This window comes from Marmota monax, unplaced genomic scaffold (genome assembly GCF_021218885.2).
Source record: "Marmota monax isolate L192 unplaced genomic scaffold, Marmota_monax_Labrador192_F-V1.1 WCK01_AAM20220418_F8-fsc00064, whole genome shotgun sequence".
In the NCBI taxonomy this organism is placed as follows: domain Eukaryota; kingdom Metazoa; phylum Chordata; class Mammalia; order Rodentia; family Sciuridae; genus Marmota; species Marmota monax.
The window spans coordinates 6516913-6541447 of record NW_026694542.1 but is presented as its reverse complement, the minus strand read 5'-3'; the positions used below and the strand labels follow the sequence as shown (position 1 = coordinate 6541447).

The 24535-nt window shown below is 34.6% G+C and overlaps 1 protein-coding gene across 8 annotated transcripts in view; it reads right to left on the bottom strand.

Annotated features, from left to right (window-relative positions):
• The window catches only part of Spag9 (sperm associated antigen 9), a 134094-nt gene that overhangs the window by 49932 nt on the left and 59627 nt on the right, over nt 1-24535 (bottom strand). For 4 of the 8 annotated variants that reach the window (XM_046420624.2, XM_046420625.2, XM_046420628.2 and 1 more), the window contains 4 exons: nt 19669-19710; nt 12082-12289; nt 11442-11541; nt 5069-5190 (listed from right to left, as the gene is read on the bottom strand). In XM_046420624.2, coding sequence (XP_046276580.1) covers nt 5069-5190; nt 11442-11541; nt 12082-12289; nt 19669-19710 — 472 coding nt within the window. The remainder of the gene's footprint in view (nt 1-5068; nt 5191-11441; nt 11542-12081; nt 12290-19668; nt 19711-24535) is intronic. The other 4 variants (XM_046420626.2, XM_046420627.2, XM_058571508.1 and 1 more) reach the window with 1 other exon arrangement.

Here is a 24535-nt window from a genome sequence, read left to right as displayed (position 1 = left end):
AGATTATTTTCTGAAAGCAAGAAGTAAACTCATTTATTTTAAAATGAGAGAGAGGTAACAAGAAATTGAAACAATATAGGGAAAATATTAAAGACAAAGTATAAATAAATATTATAAATGGAAAAAAAAAGAAATATATGCCCATGAGAACCTTTTCCTAAAATCTAGCTTCTAAAGTTTAAACTTAAACATTGAAGAGTTAAAGAGATTTTTAAAATCTAGTGCACAGAGCTGGGAATGTGGCTCAGTGGTGGAATGCTTGCCTAGCATGTATGAGGCCCTGGGATCAATCCCTGGCACTAAGGAAAAAAAAAATCCAGTGCATAAGTTAAGTGGGAATATTCAAATTTTTTCACTTCAAAATATATCAATAAAAACTAACTCATTATAATTATAGGAAAAATACTACTTGAAGAGGTCTCATCTCTATTCAAGACTTAAACTAAGTATAAACTTAAGTCTAACATATTTGAAACTGACTACTAAAAACAAGGGGGTGGGGAACTCCCTGACAGTTTTTAAATTATAGAAGTCTCATTTGAATATTAGTACTGATGCTCAAGTTAGGTCCACAGATAGGCTTCAGAGTTATCTAGTAAACCCTTGAGAAAGTATGCCCCATTATATCTTATTGTACACACTTTTCCAAAGGTACATTGCTCTCTTAAAAAATTCTCCCGTAAGGGATTTTTAATCCCTAAAAGTGAAGAAGCAGATTTAGAGATGAAACAAAACCGTTAGAACTATTTCACAACATTGTTCATTTAGTTTCTGTGCTTATGTGCTAAAAATGCAGTAATGCAGTTGTTCTATCCACACTGAACATATTTAGGAGAAAACAAACAAACTGGGGACTGGCTGCAAGAGAAGAGATGATGAGGCTGTTCATTCACCACGACAATACATACTGGTGCAAGAATAGGAGACAATCAACAAAGATTATGAGTTAAGCTTGAGGCATGTCAAATACAGAGTCCTGTAAATCATCACAGGAGCAATAGGTAGGCAGTTTGGAAATCACAGTCTGTGACACTAGGAAAAAAGATGGGATGGAGATAAAAACTTACATTAGTCACAAAAATTAAGAAACAATGACAGCAAATATGATTTCCCAAAGAAAGAAGCAGGCCTAGGACAGGAAAGCTGATATCTGAAAATTGAGCAGAGAAAGCATATCCTGGTAAGATAACCAAAAAGGAAAAGCCAGAGGCAGAAAAGGAAGAAGACAAGTCTGATATTACAGAAACCCAACAAGGATAGTTTTATAGACAACTACTTTTGAGAAGTCATGTAAAATAACTGAGAAAGAATCACAACCAAGAAGGCTATTGAAGGCAAGGTTGGTGAGAATGCCAGACAGCAGTAGAATGAGGAGCAAGTAAAACTGTGAAGTCCTGCTGGTTAAAGACTACAAGAAGTTTTGAAGTTTTGCTCACTATCATAGATACAGTGCTTTGCACATAGCACATATTGTAGCATAACAAGTGTAACTAGAAATGAGAAGAAAATGAGTGATAGCTGACAGACAATGAGTTTCAGGGTCAAAAGAGGGAAATATTCTTATTTTTAAATAGAAAAGACCTAAATATGTTTAAATGATAATGGGAAGAAGTTAATAGTGATAGAGAAGTTGAAATATGTAAGATAATTAAGAAAAATCTCAAGAGTTGACTTATGAACATATGATTTCCAAGTTCTAGGGATGTAGTCATGAGTGACAAAGTGGAGAAAAGGACAACTGTATAACGATTAAAGAACTAAGTCCTGGGAGAAAACCGTTTTATAATAATATAGGAACTTAAAAAATGAATAAAGAGGGCTGGGGTTATGGCTCAGTGGTAAAGCACTTGTCTAGCACGTGTGAGACATTGGGTTTGATCCCTAATACAATAAATATATAGATAGATAAATGGTGTTGTGTCCATCTACAACTAATTTTTAAAAAATGAAAATGGATAGTGGATTCAACAACCCAAGGTTAATTAAAGGCCTTGGAGAACAATTTTATTAGCTAAACTATCTCCCATTTAGTGAGTATTACTTAAGCTGTTATCACTGAATTGCACACACAAGAGAAGCCAAGGAACAAACATATTCCTTAGAAATTTCATTTACCATTTTGGACACAGGCACTGAACTTAATATATTAAAATATTCTAATCTGAAATATACTAATATCTGCAAATGCAAAAGATAGCAGTTTACATTTTCTTTCTTATCTTCATCATGGAAAGGAAACCAAAAGAATCAAGATTTTGTTTTTAATCAATTTATTATGCTTAATTTTAGGACTTTCACCAAATACTTGACCTAATTAAAAGACCACAAGTGTTTCAGAGTACTGTATTGTTTTATTTTTTATAGGGACAGCTAGGGATGTAGTCAGTGTAGAGTACTTGCTGAGTGTGCACAGGGTCTTATGTTCAATTCCCAGCACTACAGTTACTGAATTAATTAAAATTGATTATTTTAAAAACATTTTTATAGTTGTAGATGAACAACATGCCTTTATTTATTTGTTTAGGTTTTTTTTTTTTTTTTTTTTTTTTTTATGTGGTGCTCAGGATCAAACCCAGTGCCTCACACATGTTAGGCATGTGCTCTGTCACTGAGCTATAATCCCAGCCCAAAGTTAATTCTTGCAGAGAAAGAAAGTTTGGTGCCACCAGCCTCTTTTATTACTCACTATTGAGTTATGAGGCAACAGAGTGTACAAATTATATCCAAAAATTCTTCATGCTGATTAATAATAAAGAGAAGCAATATGAAGGATTTGGAGAGGGGAAGTATGTTGATTCTGTGGTGTTTACACACTGTGTGGTAGTTACACAACACTAAGCACCTGTCAAATCTCAAAAAGTTGAACACAAAAAACAGTGAATTTTATTGTACTAGTAAATATGAATATAAATTTTAAAATCTTTTAGTTCTTCAACCTAATATTCTTGGCATCCATACCTCAAATTTGCCAAGGAGTAATTTATCAATCAAATCTTGTTTGTTTTCTTTGTGATACTAGGATTGAGCCCAGGGGCATTAAACCACTGAGCTACATCCCCAGTCCTTTATTTATTTATTTGGGTGCTGGGGATTTAACCCAGGGGTGCTTTACAGCTGAGCCACATCCCTAGCCCTTTTAATGTTTTGAGACAGGGTCTCACTAAATTACTGAAGCTGGCTTTGAACTCTCTATCCTCCAGCCTCAGCCTCCTGATTCACTGGGATCACAGGCATATGCCACCATTCCTGGCTCAATCAAATCTTTTTTTTTTTTTTTTTTAGTTGTACATAACACAATACCTTTATTTCTTTATTTACTTTACGTGGTGCTGAGGATAGAACCCAGTGCCTTACACATATAAGCTCTACCACTGAGCCACAACCCCAGGCCCTCAATCAAATCTTAAAAGGAATTTTTAAAGTACAATTGAAAACTAAGGTATAAATTTAAATGTAAAGATGGCATATTCTCTAAAAATTAATCTTTCCAACCTTCCTTGAGAAATAAAATTCATACAATTTTTCTTCCAATGTTTTACTTAGACTTTCAATGGTGAGAGTATGTTGATATCGAACTAGGAATAGTTAAATTTATATACTTTCTACTAGATGATTGTTTAGATAGAACTTGAGGGTTTTTATTTAATACTTCACTATGTCAACGATGTAACTGGCAACAAATAAATTAAACAATAATTAATACAAACAACGTCACTTCATACTATATTCACAACAATTGACAAATAACACCTTTTGAAAACAATATAATCTATAGATTACACTAACATACACAACATTTTTTGTAGCTCTATATCTATTTCAAGGTCACAGATTTTTAATTCTATGTAGTTTTCAATTTCTAAAAAGTCTTAGAGGATAAAAAAGGTACAGCAATGCTAATTTACATGAGTCAGAATCATGTAATTATTATTCAAAGGAACTTCAGAGATCACCTAGAGTAGAAATTGGTAAACTTTTCCTATAAAGCAGCAGATGGCAAGTATTTTAGGCTTGTGGGCCACATAATCTTTGCTGCAAATTATTTAATCCTGTTGGGCAAAAGCAATTATTAAGAATAAGTAAACAAATGGCAGGAAGGACTGTGTTCCAATCAAACTTCACTGACACATAAAGGTCAGATGGATCTGACTCATAAACCACAGTTTGCTGGAACCCCTTTCATTTATACATAAAGAAACTAAGGGCCAGAAAAGTGAAAAGGCCAAGTATGTTTGTTTGGTATTTTTTCCTTGTTTTGTATTTTCTTTTTCTTTACTTTTTGTACTAGGGATCAAACCCAGGTGCTTAACCATTTGCCCACGTCCCTAGGCCAGTTCAGAAATGAAAATGCTTTCATTTATATCTTTTATGATCTCAAAGAATATTTTTTATTTGAGGCAAGTCTCACTCAGTTGCTTAGGGCCTTGCTAAGTTGCTGAGGCAGGCTTTGAATTTGCAATCCTCCTGCCTCAGCCTCCTGAACCCACTGGGATTATAGGTATACACCACTGCACTCAGTCCAAATGTGTTATTCTTTTCAAACTACATGTTCAACACAAATATTTTTGCGGGGGAAGAGAGGATAACTGAGGATTAAACCCAGGGCATCTGAACTACATGCCCCGTTCAACACAAACTCTAAAATTATTACATTTTCCATAGGTAAAACACTATTAAGTTCAAAAAAATCAAGTGTAATGATTGCGTATTTTATTAAGGTCAGCAGTAAGATTTATGTAAGTCAGAAAACTGTCCAAACATACATTTATGCACACATACATATCACTGTTATGACTGTGTTCCTCATATGTTAATATTTGTTCTCAGAATACAGGAGGAGTTCAATAAATTGTTATATGAATTCAAAACAAATTTAAATGAATTCAATTATAAGCATATCCATAAGAAAATGTTTTCATTTATATATTTTATGATCTCAAAGAATATATCAGTCATTTCCTAAAAGAGCAATAATTCTGTACCAACAAGCACTTGGGAAAATTTTGAATCAAATCATTAAATAAATGTATTTTTAAAGCATGATATTTCTTCAGATGAGCTGCCATACCTAGTAAATCTGCTCCTTCATCCACATCTCCAATTAGGCCTGAGCCAGCTGAGGACAGTTCTTCAAAGAGAGATTCTGTATTGCGATCAAAAGCTTTGTTCTCTATGCCTTTGGTGGGAGTGCTATGCAACAAAAACAACAAAACCAAATCAACTAATTACAAAAACTTTGATAGTATATTTTTAATACAATGAGCAAAGCAACATAAGAATACCTTACCTATAAGTTACATTTACTATGAAATATAATTTTAAAAGACTTCTCAAAGGTTTCCTAAGAAATTCCCACAAAACTATTCAGAGATAATTGGTAAAGAAAACTATAGCATGTTTCGTTGTGAGATCCCAGGACATCAGCAAAATGAAAGCTATACTGCTCTGTATCAGGTACTGGTTGGTCTAAGTGTCCCATACAGATTATCTATTTCAGGCTCATAATTACTCCACAAAGCAAGTGTTGCTATCACACCAATTTTAGAATATAAAGACTAAAAAGATTAAGGAATTTGCCAAGGTCACTGAGTAAATGAGTGGAAAAACAAAAAAACAGAATTCAAATTCAGGTAGTCTGGTTTTAGAATTCATGATGTTATCTACCATGTTTTATGTTGTCTGGTATAAATTAGCATGGCATTTTCATTTTTCTTTTAAGGACAATATGACAGTATTAAAATTGACCCAAGAACACTATGTCCAAAAAGAGTCTTTCGAAAGTCCTGTCACAAGCAATTATGTATGAAAAAGATGATCAGAGTAAGTCAGGTGCAATGGTACACACTTATAATCCCAATCATGGGAGAAAGGAGGATCACAAGTTCAAAGTCAGCCTTGGCAACTGAGTAAGACCCTAACTCAAAATAAAAAATAAAAGGGGCTGGGGAGAGGCCGAGGTTGTAGCTCAGTGGTGGAGTGCTTGCCTAGTACTGGGTTCGATTCTCAGCACCACATATAAACAAATAAATAAAGGTCCATCAATAACTAATAAAAATTTAAAACAGGGGTGGGGGGAGGCTGGAAAGTCGCTTAGAGGTAGAGCCCCCATGGGTTCAATCCCCAGTATCAAAAACAGAAAGTCAGAGCACCATTTTTATAGTGGCAAAAAGTTGAAACAACCTGTGATTATTAATAGGGTACCAATGAAATAAGTTATGGATATACATATAAAGTCAAAATGTTCAACTCTATGATTAAAAACATTAAAATAGAACTTGTAAAATAAGAAAACCCATTATACAAAGATTTTTTTAAAAAAAACAAACTAAGCTGCAAAATAGTATATACATTATAAGCCATTTTTTGTAGGGGTATGGAGGGAAATGGGAAAGTTTGTTTTTACCTCAATGCTACACTGATAGAAACACTCAGTACAGGATTTCCATTTAATCATGGTGAACTAATAAACACAGTCATTTGCACCCAATAATTCAGAAACCTGACTAAGATGACAGTTAAGAAAGTAGAAAGGTATATACCACCCAAAATGAGAAAGGAAATGGGGGAGTGTGTGTAAAAAAAGGATTAGAGAAGATGAAACGTGAATCAGTTTCTATAAGATAGAAAACAGATGAGCAAACAGTAGAAACTGATGTAACAAACTATAGAAAGCTGAAACCTAAACTGTCAGGGGGTTTAAGGAGGAGGACAATGTGATGCCAGAACTCATGAAAGATGTAGGACTTAAAGATACCAGCAACTACAGAGATGAGCATTCAATGGAGAATGTCAAACAGAAGGACAGGAAGACTGCACAAGAAACAATACCAGACTGACCTGTAATCCACCAGAATAAAGGAACCACCTTTCTCAGCACAGTTTGGGCAGTGCTTGGGGTCAAACCCAGGGCTCATGCATGCTGGGTAAGCAATCAACCCCAACCCTTGGAAGTCAAGTTTAAATGTTATAGACAAGAAACCAGAGAATCAATGTTTTTACACAAGTATACACAAAACAGTCACAGAATGCCAGACATTTAAAAAAAACTTTCATGGGGGAGCCAGGCAATCCCGGTGGCTCAGGAGGCTGAGTCAGGAGGATTTTGAGTTCAAAGCCAGCCTCAGCAAAAGCAAGGCATTAAGCAACTCAGTGAGACCCTCTCTCTAAATAATAAATACAAAATAGGGTTGGGGATGTGGCTCAGTGGTCAAGTAGTCCTGAGTTCAATCCTCACTACCCACCCCACTCCCACCCCCCATTCCTCCCACCCCCCGCAAAAGAGAAGACTATTATGAAAGAGTCCAAACAAAAGAGTATGGGGACTGGGGCTGAGGCTCAGTGGTAGAGTGCTTGACTCACACATGTGAGGCACTGGGTTTGATCCTCAGCACCAAATAAAAAATAAATAATAAATAAAGATACTGGGTCCATCTGCAGTTGAAAAAATTAAAAATAAAAAAAAAAAAGAGTATGTGAAGAAGGTGCTAACTCAAACAATGAGGCGGCACCAGCAACACAGAAAAAAAAAAAAAATTTCCAGAATAAGTATTGCATCCAAACAAGAACAGTAAGTGGTTTAAGAAGCAACCATTCAAGAACAAGGAAAAACTTGGGGCGAAGGGGAGAAAAAAATCAAGTTTTGCTTGAAATTAAATAAAAAATAGAGGAGATAGAAAAGAGGAAGCAGGAATGATGAGGATCAGTCCAATATGCTTGATATCTACCTAACAAATGTTCTAGAACAGGAGTAAGAAACAAAAATAAGGGGCTGGGGATGTGGCTCAAGTGGAAGTGTGCTCGCCTGGCATGTGCAGGGCGCTCGGTTCGATCCTCAGCACCACATAAAAATAAAAAAAATAAAGATGTTGTGTCCACCGAAAACTAAAAATAAATATTAAAAAAAAATTCTCTCTCTCTCTCTCTCTCTCTCTAAAAAAAGAAACAAAAATAAGGAGACATAGAGAATTTCTCATACCTGGGAGATAAGAATTTTCAGGTAAAAGGACTTAGTTTGTATAAGAAGATAAACCAAGTACAGATTAATGATTTTTTTTTAAACAATCAAAAACCAAACAATAAGACCTAAAAGTTTCTGAAGAGTATATACAAAGACTTGTGAACCTAAATGGCACCACTTTGAACTCAACATGATAATGAAACCATATCTCTGCAATTCTAAAAAAAAAAAAAAAAAAGTTTTCCTACCTGTAATTCTATATCTAGTCAAACTATGAAACATATCTACAAATGATATTTGTCACAGTTCTCAGTTCTCAAAAAAATTATAGCTCATGCATCCTTTACCCAGAAAGCTAGTAAGAATAAGCACTGTAGAAATAAAGGCAGAAATCAAGAAGTGGGATGCTTTGGGAGCTAGGAAATAGAGAGAGGTGAAAGAGAATTCCTGGGGTTAATAATGAAGCATATCTCAGAACCAGAGCAAATACCGAAGTCCAGATTGATGAATGGCCAATAGAAGGCCACAGGAGGGAGAGCTCTAGAAAAGATTCTGGGTTTGGTCATAAGGATGTTTATACTTGAGAAATATACGGGGTGGGGGGGCTGGTACTATGGCTCAGTGGTAGTGCTTGCCTAGTATGTGTGAGGAACTGGGTTCAATTCTCAGCACCACATAAAAGCTCAGTGGTAGAGCGCCTGCCTACCACATGGGCTCAATCTTCAGCAAATTTAACCTCTAAGACTACAATAATTTCAGAAAAACACAAAGTTGAAAAGAAAGGAAATTAAACTATATTTCATTCTGTGGATAATCTGTGATTAATATTGGTAGTTATTATAATAATAGAAACAATGAGGGGCTAGGGTTGTGGCTCAGTGGTAGAGTACTTGCCTAGCATGTGTGAGGAACTGGGTTCAATTCTCAGCACCATATAAAAAAAAAATAAATAAAATAAAGGTACTGTGTCCAACTAAAAAATATTAAAAAAAGAAACAATGAATACTAGCAAAAGTTGAGATAAAATTATAATTCTACAGTATTATTTGACTTTAAAATTTCAGACACTTATTCTACTAAGAATAAAATTTAAGGCTAAGCCAAGAAAATGAGTCTCAAAGTTTGAGGACAGACTGGGCTACTTAGTGAGATCCTAACTCAAAATAAAATAAAAAAGGATTGTGGATGAGTTCCGTGGGAGTGTGTGTAAACGTGTGAGGACCTAGGTTTAATCCCCACAACTGCAAAAATAAATACATAAATAAATACATAAATAAATAAAAATTTAAAGAGGTCCAAAATGTCAAAAGTTACAACAGATCCAAGCTATATAAATAAGTAGTTAAATTTATGCTTAGAAGAAGGTGAATTTCTTAACCAGTTTCAGCTGGGGTTGTGACTCAGTGGTAGAATACCTGCCTAGCATGCATGAGGCACTGGTTGTCCACCCCCTGTACCACATAATAAATAAACAAACAAATAAAATAAAGATATTGTGTCCATCTACAACTAAAATATATTTTAGTTGTATATATATGTATGTATGTATGTTGTATATATATGTATGCCAGTTTCATTTTTACACTCTGATTTCAGCTCTGTTTTTTGCTAGTTTGGTGATTTTGGATAAGTTACTATACCTTTCTGAGTTTCTTTATCTGTAAAATGAGGATGAAAACATCTACTTCATAAGGTTAGTGAAAATTACAACAGAATTATATAAAATAATGATGAAAACTATTAGTCAACTTTTGTTGAATGGGGTACTTTGCCTGTGATTTTATTTTTTGCAGTACTGAGAGTTGAATGCAGGGGCAGTCTAACACTGAACTACAACTTTTTTATTTTTTTTATTTTTGAGACAGGGCCTTGCTAAATTGATTAGGCAAAGCCTCAATCTGTGATCCTTCTGCCTCAGCTTCCTAAATCACTGGGATTATAAGGTATGTGCCATAGTACCTGGTTCACTTTGCCAATGATTTAAAGTACATTGGCTCTTTTAGTCCTCATAACTATCTGGGGTATTATTATAATCCCCTTTTACAGATAAAGAAACCTAAAATTCAAATCCAAGGCCAAGATTTGAACTCATACAGTCTTACTCTTAGGCGTATGTTTTTAACTTCTGTAGTGTAATGCACAATGGATTAGCAGAGATTAATAAATGGCATGTATTCTTTTTTTAAAAAAAAATTTACTAGTTGTTGTTGGACCTTTATTTATTTTTATGTGGTGCCGAGTATCAAACCCAGTGCCTCACACAGGCTAGGCAAGTGCTCTACCACTAAGCCACAACCCCAGCCCATAAATGACATGTATTTTTATGGTCATTATTAATTAATTAAAAGATAAAATTTATGGAAGAAATCTGAATATAGTCAATAGCTTCTATCTGACATTTGCGAACATCAACATATTTCAGATAACCTTGATTAAGATGCTACCTAACCATTCTTAACCATTTTCTTCCACCATCAAACAGCCTTCTCCTGTAAAATGACACTGAAATGAGACTATTTTCTTTTAGTAATGGAAATCATTAGTTAAGGAAGGCAAAAGTACTTTCTCTTTTTCCTTATCTGGAGGAAGGAACAAAGGTTGCTCAAATTATTACTTCCTTCAACTCTCTTTTTTGTTTCCTCAAGTGTATAGAAAATACGGAATACCAGGCTGGGGATGTGGTTCAAGCAGTAACACGCTCGTCTGGCATGTGCGGGACGCTGGGTTCGATCCTCAGCACCACATAAAAATAAAATAAAGATTTTGTGTCCACCGAAAACTGAAAAAATAAATATTAAAAAATTCTCTCTCTCTTCTCTCTTAAAAAAAAAAAATATATGGAATACCTCTTAGTTTTCCTTTCCCACATCTACTATGGTACGAATGTGTCCCCTCCAAAATTTTGGTGTTGCCAATGTGATATTATTAAGAGGTAATGCCTTTGAGTGATTAGGTCATGAGTGCTCCTCCCTCCTGAATGGATGAAGGCCCTCATAAAAGAGGCTTCACATGGCATTAGGCCAACTTGCCCTTCTGTCTTATGCCATGTGATGACACCACATTTCTCTCCTCCAGAGGATGCAGCAACAAGGTGTCATCTTGGAGGCAAAGAGTAGTCCTCACCAGACAAACAAAACTGCAGCACCTTGTTTTTGAACTTCCTAGCCTTCAAGCTGGAAGAGAATAAATCTCTTTTATAAATCTCTGTTTCTAAATTACTCAGTCTCAGATAGTGTTATAGCAGTACAAAACAAAGACACCATCCATCCCTGTACGCCAAATCCCTGATGCTGCAAGAGTAACATTTCACAGTTTAAACCATGTGTAATGTTCACTTTCAAGAACAGAAATTGGAATATAATACCAATATTTCTTCAGAAAAACATAAACTACTCTTGTCTGGTCACATGCCAAAGAATAGAGTGCTTATGGTAAAAGTAAGGAAAAGGAAAGATAAAATGTCTTAATCTGACACTTTCAGTACCTTGAACCTTTGTATCCACTGAGATCTTTGTCCATATCCAATTCAGGAGTGGACTCAATGATTGCTTGAACTTCTGACTTCTCTTCATTTTCAGCAGAGCCTAAAGAAGGACATGATGAAATAAACAAAACGTGTATCATACATGCCTTCATATGCAAATCCTGTTGCTTTTATGGTTGTGAATATATCATTTAAATATTTTTAAAATGCAATCATTTTAAAAATGGGTTTTAGGAAACATAGGGTTAGCCAATGTCATACATTCAGTTAATAGTCAATCTCAGAAATTATTAAGTTTTCATTTGTGTTTCTTGAGGGGACATAGTGTAGTGGTACAAGGCACTGCTTCCATTTCTATGTAAGGGGTGAAAAATAGAGAAACTAAAGTAACAGATTAACATACTTAGGTAGAGGACAGAAAAGGGTTGTCCTCCTGCCTTTTAAGCTCTCTAGCCTCCCAACCCCCAATATCTCTTTCCAAAACTTTATTATCTCTTTAATGTTTATTTACATTAAATATAATGAATTATCTACCATCTTTATATATCTAAAGCAGGCAACACCCCAACACATTCTTCTCTTTCCCACATCATCTGAGTTTTACTCAACACTTTGTTGATTAAGAACTAGGGTCACTTACCTGTAGATGCATTTCTAGTTTCTTGGGCTACCTGCACTTCAATATGTTTGCTTATGTCTGACTTATTTGGTGTGTCAGTACCCTTCACAGATCCTTCATTATCTTCCTTTAAGGGAGTATCAGGAGGAATTGCTGCCACATCTGAAGTAGCTATTGATGCTGGAGTGGTAGCTTTAGATCCACCTTGGCTAACATCAGAAAGTTCATCCTACAAATAAAGATAATTGAGGAGGCAATTTTAACTGAATAATTTATTCTAAACCACTTAGAAATCATCTAGGGGCTGGGAGCACAGCTCAGTGGTAGAGTGCATGCTTAGCATGAACAAGGCCCTGGGTGTAAACCCAAGCATTGGGGGAAAAAGAGTTAAGAAACAACTGTACTAGAGAAAGTCCTACCCCCTTAAAAAAAGAAAAGAAAAACAGGCAATGAAGAGTCACTGATTACCAATAAATAATCTGTCTAGATCATTTGCAAATAATATTTAAGTAGAACATATTTTTCCAAACATACATGAGATTTTTCTAAACAGAAAACTGGAAACTAAAGATGTATTAGTAATAAAATTATAAAACTACACACTCATTTGTTAATAATACTTTGTAATAGCCGCTCTAAAACAGCAATGAATTCAGCAATGATTCAGGACAGTTTTGTGATCTTAAAACATCCTGCCATCCAAATCACTTAAGTATTTGTCAAAAAGACAGATTCTAAATCCAACTCCCTACTTAATGCACCCAACTTTAACAGTGAGGTCAGGTTATCTGCAATTTTATAAGCAACTCAGGTGATTCATATACTCATTTAAATTTAATATAAACTACTATTCTAGGATCTCCAAATAGAGTTAAAGGGACACGTGTTCATATGAAAATGTATGCAAAATCTATGTACTGTAAATTTTTCTGAAAAAGAATGTACAGTTTTTAACAGATTTTCAAAAAGGTCCAAAATAATGAATTAAAAACTGTCCAATGGATATCAAGAATGATATAATTCTTTTAGAGCAAAGTACAAAGGTCTATGGAGAATAGAACATGACAAAAAGTCTACTTCTAAGCCAGGAATAGTGTAGTCCAGCTACTCAGGAGGCTGAGGCAGAAGAATCAGCTGAGCCTAGAAGTTGAGGGCCAACCTGAGAAACACAATGAGGTACTCTCTCTTAAAGAGGGAAGGAAAAAAAAAAGTTTTACTACTGCTAAATAAGAACAAGGGTAAATTCAATAAATTTACCATTCACTAAATGTATGATCTCAGGTAGATTATACATTCTTTCTATATCTATATTCTGTAATCTGTATCTACTTTATAGGATTATTATAAGTTTTTCTATATACTAGTTTAGCAATGCACTTCATACATACTACATGTTTAAAACGTCAGCTGTTACAATTTCTCATGGTAATTATACTTACATAATTTAACAGTTCCCCTATACCCTATCCCAGCCTTTTTTTCTTCTTCTTTTTAACTGATGAGAAATGTAGAAAGTTAAAGGACGTAGAAAATTAAAGAACTGGTACATCCAGTGTGGAGTAATCCACTAAGATTCTGAAATATCACTCAGCACAATGGCAAACGCCTGTAATCTCAGCTACTCAGGAGGCTGAAACTGGAAGATCACAAACTTGAGGCCAGCTGGGACAACTTAGAGAGACCTTGTCTCAGAATAAAATAAAAAGGGCTGAGGATGTAACTAAGTGGTGGAACATTTGCCTAGCGTACTGGAGGTCCTGAGTTTAATCCCCAGGAGCAGAGGATAAGGAAAAAAAAAAAAAAAAAAGATTCTGAAATATTTTAGCTGTATTGGTAAATTTGGGTTCTAACACATGGGTAAAACCGAAGTGTTTGCTTAAGACCCTTGGTTCCAGTACATTCTTGCTATTCTCAACTTTTAAAAATGACTATACTTGCACTTGTACAATAACTGGTCAGCTACGTTATTTTATCAATCATCATTTTGTGTATATCCATGGCAGACAATGATCCATTTACCAAAATAGAATTTCCACTTGGACTTTGAATCTATTAAAAGAAAAATAAAACAATATATCCATTTTAGAGTATAATATCTACTTAAAATGAATTTTCAGTAATACAGTAAAATGCTTATGTTACATTAGGAAGAAGTATACATTCTTCAAGAAATAGTTAAAGATGTACACATGCTGTCATTTATAACAGCAAAAAAAATCCCAAACAAGTTTATAGAAACAGAGTAGAATGCCGGTTATTAGGAGCAGGGTGGGGAGAGTGGTATGGCAGGGAGGGAGAAATGAGGAGTTACTAACCAAAAGCCAGAAAATTTCACTTGAGCAAGATAATTAAGCTCTAGAGATCTATTGTACAATACTAGACAAAACTGTCAACAATAATATATTGTAGACTTAAAATTTAAAGAGGGTAAAACTCATGTTAGTGGTTCTTATCACAATAAAATACTGCAAACAACCTTAATGATTCAAGATAGGAGAATAAGCAAATTATGATACATTTGTACAACTGAACCCTATGCAGCAATTAAAGTTGCGTTGAAGGGGTTAGGGGTGTAGCTCAGTGGTACAGCATTGGCCTAGCATGCACAAAACCTTGGGTTCCATCCCCAGCACCACAAACACACACAAAAAGAAAGTTTTGCAAATACAACATGGATTAATACATTTTTATAAAGCATCATCAACTAAAATAATATATTAGAATATAAAACAATATAAGAAGTATGGTCCCAAAGATTCTTTTGTTTTGTGCAATACTGGGGTTTGAAGAAGGGCACTCTACCACTGAATTATACTGGTAATAGGGGAGAATTTTCAAGAGTCAACAAAGAATGGAAACTTCAGACTTACAGCATATACTAAGAGTAGTAAATCTATATATGAATATATATGAATATATACCATAAATAAAATACAAAATATCAAAGATGTCTACTGCTAAGGTCTGAATGTTTGTCTGTCCTCCCCAAATTCGTATATTGAAACTTCAACATGATAATGTAAGGAGTGAGACCTTTGAGAGATGCTTAGATCTTGAGGCTAGAGCCCTCATGAGTACAAATATAATACCCCTATAAAGGACACCCCAGAGACAGTCTTAATCCTTCTACCGTGTACAGACAAAGCAAAAAGGTGCCATCTGAGAACCAGGAACTGTGCCCTCTGCAGACACTGAATCTGCCAGTATTGATCATAGACCTCCCAGTCTCCTATATCCCCAGCTCTTTTTTATTTTGAGACAGGGTCTCAAGTTGATGAGGCAGGCCTTGATTGCCTCAACCTTCCAAGTTGCTGACTAAGATTACAGGCCATAAGCCATCACTCCTGGCTCTTGGTCCCAAAGTTTTTTTAAAAGCATGTAAATCAACTAAGCATAGGGAATAAAATTTACTTTCTTTTTGTGACACTTTTTAGCTTTTCTGAAATTTTTTAATAGGCAACTGGTACTTTAAGGGGAAAAAGTAAATACATTCTAAACAAATTCAAATGAATAGAACTACATGAACTTTTCTTCAATTTGAGGTAAAGTTTTGAGGGGGAAAAGCATTCATACTTATTTATACTTTTTATGAATAAAGAAAGCATTTTTAATGGCTTGCATTTAAGATTAACTTTGTGATCATCTGTCATCTTAATTACAATACTAACCATACGCTAATAAAGTTAGCTAAATTATACAATTATTTTCTTCTGTGGATCTCAAACACTGGACTTAATTCCAGCGAAAAGATAGACGATTCAAAGAAAGAAATAGTTTAATTCTCCATCATCTCCACCTTCCTTAAGTTAAAACATAAAACTGCTATTTCCTTGAGCTGATGATTGGCACCTAATATACGACACACAGAAGGAAGCCCTGAACTTAATCCCCCACATGGCAAAACAAAATAAACAAACAACAATAACAACAAAACCGTACTAAGTCAAGCAAATTATCTTGTTTAGAGTTGAGTCATAAACTTTGATAATAATGTTTCTGGAGCCAAAGAGGACTATAGAAAAGACAAGTAACTATAAGCCACCACCATCCCAGAATGACTCTTTGTCTTTGCTTTGATATGCACTCAATAAAAAATAAAAGTCCCGTATGGTGTGGTGATACACATTTGTAATCCTAGCAGCTCAGGAGGCTGAGGCAGGAGGATTACAGTTCAAGGCCAGCTTCAGCAATTTAGCAAGACTATAAGCAATCCAATGAGACCCTTTCTCAAAATAAAAAATAAAAAGGGTTTGTTTCAGGGGTTGAGTGCCCCTGGTACCAAAAGAAAAGGGGAGGGTGGTGGATATTATTTGGTTCATCTAACAGCCTGGCTAATTCATATTTGTGTTATCATATACATGAATTCCCATCCTTCAAAGGTTCAGAATGTAACACATGTTTAAGAATATAAAACTCCATAGTCCTAATGAAAGCTCTCAAATCCATCAAGACTGTGGATTCAGAAAGTGTTATAGAATATCAAGTTCATCTATACTAAGAAAATTATATGCCTTTGAAACTATTTGAAAAAAAAAATAATTTGAGGTCAGTCTTGGACTTGACATTTCCCACTTAAATAAAAGTAGAGAAAATATTTCTTCTTTATCCTTACCATTCCAGCCATCAACACACTTCTTCCAAAGCCTGGTCATTGTCATCTTAAATTTTTTAATTAATAATTAAAGAGTTAACAATATAAACTCATGGGCAAAAGCCCACTTTCCCAAATTCATTTATGAACCTGAATGCATGAAGTAAAAAGAGCCAGGAGAAAGGTGAACCTAAAACAGGAAAAGGACTATAATATCTCAGGGATCCAAAGATTTCAGGCTAGAAGGAAGTCGAAAATTAAGATCTCAAAAGAAAATGATATCCTAGGCTATCTGAATAACAAGATTTATGTATCAGTAATCTACTTCCACTTTTTACGTTTGCTGCACAAAAAGATTTTATGCTCTTTAAAACAAAGTCACTTCTGACAACTAGATCCCAGGGATGTAGCATGAGAAAGAAAAGCTCTGTATTTTAGGCAGATAGTTGTCAAAAGAGGTACTTATTTCTCCTCGGTCTCCCAGGCAGTGGTGATATAATACTCCCAAGATTATACTTAAACATAGTCTTTGCTATAGCGTTTGGGCAGGGGCATGACATTCTTGTATTGTGTCTCCAACTAAAGACAGAATGAAAGCAACAAGCCCAAATACCTATGGCTAACATGTGGCTCTGTGGTAGAGCACATACCTAGCATTCATAAGGCCCTGAGTTCAATCCCAGGTGTCACCAAAACAAAAACAAAGGAACCAGAAAATTACAATGAAATGGTATCTTGTTCCAAATAGGATAGCTACTATTCAATTAAAAACACAGAGTAACAATCCTAGCAAGGATGTGAAGAAACTAGAATCCCTGAACACTGCTGGCAGAACTGTCAAAACAACACAACTGCTCTAGAAAACAATGTGGAGGTTCCTCACAATAATTTTTTTAAAAAATAAAACTACCATATCATCCAGCGATTTCACTTTGGATATATACTGAAAAGTGAAAAGGCGGTCTCAAAAGAGCTTATTTGTACAGTCACATTTGTACAGTCACATTTGCACCATACGAGCTATTATTCACAGTAGCCAGGAGGTAGAAGCAACCCAAATTTGCCACTGATAGATGATTGTATAAATGAAAGGTGATACATACGATGGAATATTATTTGCCCTTAATAAAAAAAAAAAAAAGAAATCCTACCACGCCCTGTCATATGGACGAGGACATTATGCTAAGTGAAATAAACCAGTCTCAAAAAGACAAATACAATATGATCCTATTTGTATGAGGTATCTAATACATGGGGTCAAATTCATAAAACAAGGTGTAATGGTGTTTTCAAGGTTGGAGGGAGGGAAATTACCATGTAACTGGTATAGAATTTTAGATATGCAAGGTGAAAAAGCTCTGAAATCTGTTTCACACTAATATGGATGTACTTAAAGATTATTAAGATGGTAAATTCTTTGTTGTTGTTTTTGGGTTTTTTTTACCATAACCACAACAAAGACTCAATATTTTGGTTTCACTTGAGACACCATGGTTGAAACAATCTGGTCTTTGTATACATTTTCCTACTGGTATTATATATCAGGCTAAAAGTCTATAAGCCTTTCAAAATATTTTTAGTTGTTCCATTCATCAAATGGGTCATGCACTCAGTGCTAGGGTGAATATATATGTCATATGTTATCTGGCATTACACCATCACTATTTTCTAATAAACTACATGCATAATTATAGAAAGTAGATTATTCCATTAAGAACAGCTTACAAATACTACATGTTCCAATGTAGTGTTTTACCTAAGTAGCCTGCCTTCATTTGAAATAAGCTAAATAAAGGGCCAAGCAACTCTGTTAAATTTGTCTACCATTTATTTATTTGTTTGTTTGTTTGTTTATGGTACCAGGAATCAAACTCAGGAGCACTCGACCACTGAGCTACATCCCCAGCCCTATTTCATATTTTATTTAGACCCAGAGTTTCACTGAGTTGCTTAGCACCTTGCTTTTTCTGAGGCTGGCTTTGAACTTGTGATGCTCCTGCCTTTGCCTCCTGAGCTGCTGGGACTACAGGTGTGTGCCACCACACCCAGCTTAACCTTTCAGATTTTAAGGTTTTATAAGCTGAAAGTAAAGAAAAAATTACAATTAAGTAACTAGATCCATACAGGATGTCCTACTATATAACACACACCATCTTATAATTTTATATTTACCTTTCTTTTTCTCCAAATAAGTCAGACTCTAAAGCAGTGGTTATTAAACTCTCAATTTACAATTCTAAGGCACAACAATCACACAATTCTGTGTGTACATTCATTTTTTTGGAGTTTCATGTAAAAGAATTTGACCCAAAGAAACACTGAGAACCAAAACTCTAAACACTCATATATAGATAAAATATATTATAGGTGTAAACAATATTGCAGGATCAAAAGAATTCAGATTACTAAAGGAATGATAGGATTATCCTAAGGATATTCCTGGGGGGAATAAAGAATGTTATTTCAGTGTCAATGTTGAGGGGCTTCCATACAGACCTAGGTTAACTCCTGACGTAGCAGAGAAAGTCTTGTCTTTTTATTCCCCATATCCAACATACCAAGACTCACATGTACTAGGCTTTTAACAGTTGTCTGCTGAATAAAGCTGAAGAAACCTATTAAACTAGGGGAGCAATTCAAGGTAAAAAGACAACAAGGGCTGTCTCCAGGATCCATACAAAGTTAAGTACCTTTACCTTAAGGAAGATATTTGTACAAAGTGTACCAGTTTTCTTACCTAGAGCTGATAAGTGGAAACAGGCAGAATTTCCATAAGACTTACTTGTCCTTTCTTCTCCTTTATTTCAAAATATTTATTTTGGAGGAGGAATAAATTTCAAACTACAGTAAAACCCTGACAACTACTGTATAATAAAGTATTTCTTTTGTATTTTAGTGAATAACATCAATAGTCTTCCAAACTGACCATATGATATTTTGAGAATAGCAGTTGAGGAAGTAACCAATAGTTAAACACTTTTATTTTTTTGTAAAATGTTTTTAAAGACCATTCTCACCTCCTGTTCTACAGCCTTCAGAGGTTCAGGACTATTGCTGACCTGGGAAGAGGGAAAGATTATAAAAGAAAAAAATTACGTATTTACTAGGTGTTAATATCTTTGGCTTATACTATCTCTTAGGCTACAATGTTCATCTCTCTATTATCTACTATATTTAAAATGAAAGTTTGGTTTTGTTTTGATTTCAAATAACCTCCTCTAAGACTCTAGTTTAAGTTATATTATGAAGTAAAATTCTGCATCAGAAGCTACCACTTAGATTAGAGTCTTACTATGTACTTTTAATAAGCAGCTTTTCACTTAACCCTTTTTTCTACTTACACAACTCTATGAAATTTTCCTGACACTTATGTCAGTCACCTTGAATATTTAACTTAGTAAATATTAAAGGGTACTATACAGGCAGGTATGGTGGCACACGCCTGTAATCCCAGCAGCTTGGGAGACTGAGGCAGGAGGAATGCAGGTTCGAAGCCAGCCTCAGAAACTCAGCAAGACTGTAAGCAACCTAGTGAGACCCTGTCTCAAAATAAAAAGTAAAAAGGGCTGGGGATGTGGCTCAGTGGTTAAGCGCCCCTAGGTTCAATCCCTGGTACCAAAATATAAATAAATAAAGTATATTATACTTAAAATATTCACTACAACCTCTTCTCCTATCTACCATCACTTCTACAAACAAGAGTACAAGTTTCAAACTCTTTTCCATAAAAACATCTATTTATTCACATTCTTTATTTCTATATGTACCTTTTCCCTCTATGAAACAAAAGTATATCTCTTAAAGACAAAGCAACCTCAAGTTTTAAAAACTCTTGGGCTAGAAATTTATCAAAGTCTTTTTAGGAGCTGGGGCTGTAGCTCAGTGGCACAGCGCTTGCCTTGCATGAGGCACTGGGTTCGATCCTCAGCACCACTTAAAAATAAAACAAATACAAATAAAATAAAGGCATTCCGTCTATCTACAACCTCAAAAAAAATTTTTTTAATCTTTTTGTAAGGTTACACTATAACTGCTAGTTCAGTCAATTCTAAAACAAACAAAAAACCCACAGACTGCCTCTCCCTTAATAGATACTATTTTTTCTAGCATTGTTGAGGTATAATTGAAAAGTAAGAATAGTATATAGTTAAGGTGTACAATTTGATGTTTTGATATGTGTATACATTGTTGAAATGATCACCACAATGAAGTCAATTAACACATCCAGCCACTCAGTTACCACATGTATGCATACACACACACACACACGATGAGAACACTTAATGCTTGTTTATATATTTAATTCTGGATTCTTGTCATTTTTATTCTCAGCTATTCACTTTATTAAAAACTAGGTAAACCGGGCATAGTGGCAGATGCCTGTAATCCTGCAGCTTGGAAGGCTGAGACAGGAGGATCACCAGTTCAAAGCCAACCTCAGCAACTTAGTGGGGCCTAGGCAATTTAGCAAGACCTTATCTCTAAATAAAATATAAAAAAGGGATGGGGATGTGGTTCAGTGGTAAAGCACCCCTGGGTTCAATCCCTAGTACAAAACAACAACAACAACAATAACAACAGCAAAAGACCGTAGGTAAAAAAAAAAATACATTGTTAAATAAAAAAGCAAGCTGCAGAAAAATACTTCAGAGTCAGGAGCGGAGGTGCACACCTGTAATCCCAGAGGCTCGGGAGGCTGAGCCAGGAAGATCTCAAGTTCAAAGCTAAGGCTTTAGCAAAAGCGAGGCACTGAGCAACTCAGTGAGACCCTGTCTCAAAATAAAATACAAGATAGGGCTGGGGATGTGGTTCAGTGGTCAAGTGCCCCTGAGTTCAACCCCTGGTCCCCACCCTCTGACCCCCAAAAAAGAAAGAAAAAGAAAAATACTTGAGAGCATAAACCCAATTTTCTTAGAAAGTTTTTATGAGAATGTGTTATCTATGTGCATCCGTGAAGAATAAGGTGTAAAGGATACATTGACTAAATTTACAATGACTGGGGGAAGAAACTTTCCATTTTTTACTTTATGTTCTTCAGTATTACTAAAAACCGTAAACTGAATTAATGCAACTTTTAAAAACACATTATTAACTCCGCTTTGTAAAATATTTAGGCTTTGAGCACCTCAATATCATTTCTAGTAGATGACACTGTGTCTGAAAGACAGCATAAATAAATTGTGTGTGTTTGTGTGTATTGCTAAGGATGGAACCCAGGGCCTCATGTATGGCAGGCAAGCACTTTAGCACTGAGCTACCTCCTCAGCACAGTAAATATTTTTGGATGTGAAATAGCATGGTAGTTTTTCTTCAATAAGAAATGTTTAAAAAACAACCTTTTCTTACCCTAAATATTAAATATTACTAAGTATTCAATAAATATATATGTTCCAATTACTTCAAAAGATGCCACATTCAAAATATAAACTTTATAAACATTATCATTTTCAAAGTGTTGCTTATTTCAAATTTTCCCTCATTTTTACTGGTGCATTATATAGTTGTACATATTGATGGGACTGTTACATATCCGTTCGTGCACACAATATAATTTAGCCAATATCTATTTATATTTTTATCAATTTTTACTCTCAATATATGTAAGCATCTTGTTCAACACGAGTACAACTAATATTCAACAAAACTTACTTATAAACACCTACTGATATTCCATTTCCCTTTCCCCAAGTAAAAGTTTAAAAGAGAAGAAAATACAAAATAATCAAAGAACTAAGTCTTTATACTTTTTTCCCTTCAAACAGTAAGGATCAGCTATGGGTGGCTCCTCAAGTTATCAAATGAGAATATATGTAAGAAAACAGCTGCAAACAAATATTGAGATTATAGAACAAATACCTTATCCACACTCACAAGCAAAAGTAGTATGAAATATCACAAAACTTTTTTTCTTAAAATTCTTTTATTTTACCCTCTTATAAAACAGTAGTATAAACATCTAAAAGGAGGTTATACAGGGTTATAAACTAATGGGAAAACCCAACATGAGCAACAACAAAAAAAGGGGGCTCAGATGCAATCACATTCCAAGAAATAAGAATACTAAGTGCCTAGATCTTGGTTTCTAAATACCATTCTTCAATATAAGGAACCGGGGAACCTGGAGAAGATGCTGACTGCAGAGCTGAGGTGGGGAAAATACAAGAGCCTAGAGCAACTTACGGTGCCAGTAAGGAAGAAAAGAAGTATTCAAAAAAAAAAAAAGGTGGCTGGATTATGGCTCAGTGGTAGAGTGCTTGCCTCTCAAGTGTAAGGCACTGGGTTTGATCCTCAGCACTATATAAAAATAAAAAAAGGTATTGTATCCATCTACAACTTAAAAAAAAAAAAGGGATGTGTTGAAAGATTAAAGAAAACAACCTGAAATAACTCCCAATGTCTAAAGCTGGATTGATTTGAGAAACCAAATAAATGATAAGATTGCATAGTCCACAAAATAAAAAATATATACACTGAGTCCAAATTTAAGAAAAGGAAGAAGACAGGGAAGGAAGATGACAGCAACTTCTTACAGAAGTATACCAATTAATATATGTAGGGTGAAGAAAAAAGAAATAACCATTTGTAGTATTTTACTAATAATTTTGGTAGAAAGATCTACTGATGGATGTTAAAAGTTTGAGAAGAAACAGAAAATTTGTAGTCTTGAAGTATATCCACTAAAATATTATTTAATTATAAATGGAAAAATATTTATTTTACAATGGAGACATCCAATTGGTTGAACAGAGTGATCAAAGCTAACATTACCACCAATAACATTGACGTTATAGTATTTACCTCCTGATATGATTCATTTAAAAAGGCATATAGCATCTATGATATTCTTGCCAAAAACAAAAAAACGGACAACTGTATAACCTCAATCTGATCATGAGAAATCATCAGAGAAGCCCAATGAAAAGATGTTCTACAAAATAATCAACCAGTATCCTTCAAAAGTCTCAAGGTCATGAAAGAATTGTCATGTCCAAGAAATTAATATTTGACAACTAAAAGAAACATGGGATCCTAGATTGGATCCTGGAACAGAAAAAGGACAAACAGTGGAAACTCTAACACAAACCTGTAGTTTAACTCATAGTATCATACCAAAGTTAATTTCTTATTTTGAAAATTGTACTATAGTTAGTTTACATTTAGAGAAGCTGGGTGAAAGGTCTGTTGAACTCTACTATTTTTGCAACTTTTCTGTAAGTCTAAAATTATTTAAAAAAAAAAGGTTTTAAAAAACTTTTAATTATTTGAAAATTTAAAATTACACATGCATTTAAAAATAGGAATCTTTAATATCAGAAAACAAGAAAAAAATGGTTCAACTATTATTAAGATTCGAGTTTGTGAAGACTAAAGAAACAGGAACAATTTTAGAACTTAACCACAAATGGAGGAGGATGGAAAATTCTTTTCAGTAAGAATGCTGGCTCTGTTGAGACATTTCCTGTTCTGTATGCTAAGCACATCCCCTGAAGAATGCAGCACACATTGACCACTGGCTTTACATACCAAACTCTGCTAACAAGGGCTTCTCACAGCAGTATGACCAAAGTATTTCAAATCATATGTTTTGGTTTTTAGTATTTATTTTTTAGTTGTAGTTGGACATAATACCTTTATTTTATTTTATTTTCATATGGTGCTGAGGATCAAACCCCAGGCCTCACACATGCTAGGCAAATGCTCTACCACTGAGCCACAACCACAGCCCCTCAAGTCATATAGTTTTTAAAAGAACACTTTAAAAGTTATGTAAGTAGTTACCAATCTAATTGCTTTTTAATTAGCTAAAATTGTTGCCCTCCATTTTAAAATTCACATTCTACTAATAATCAACAACCCAGGATACTCTTCAAAGAAAAAAATATT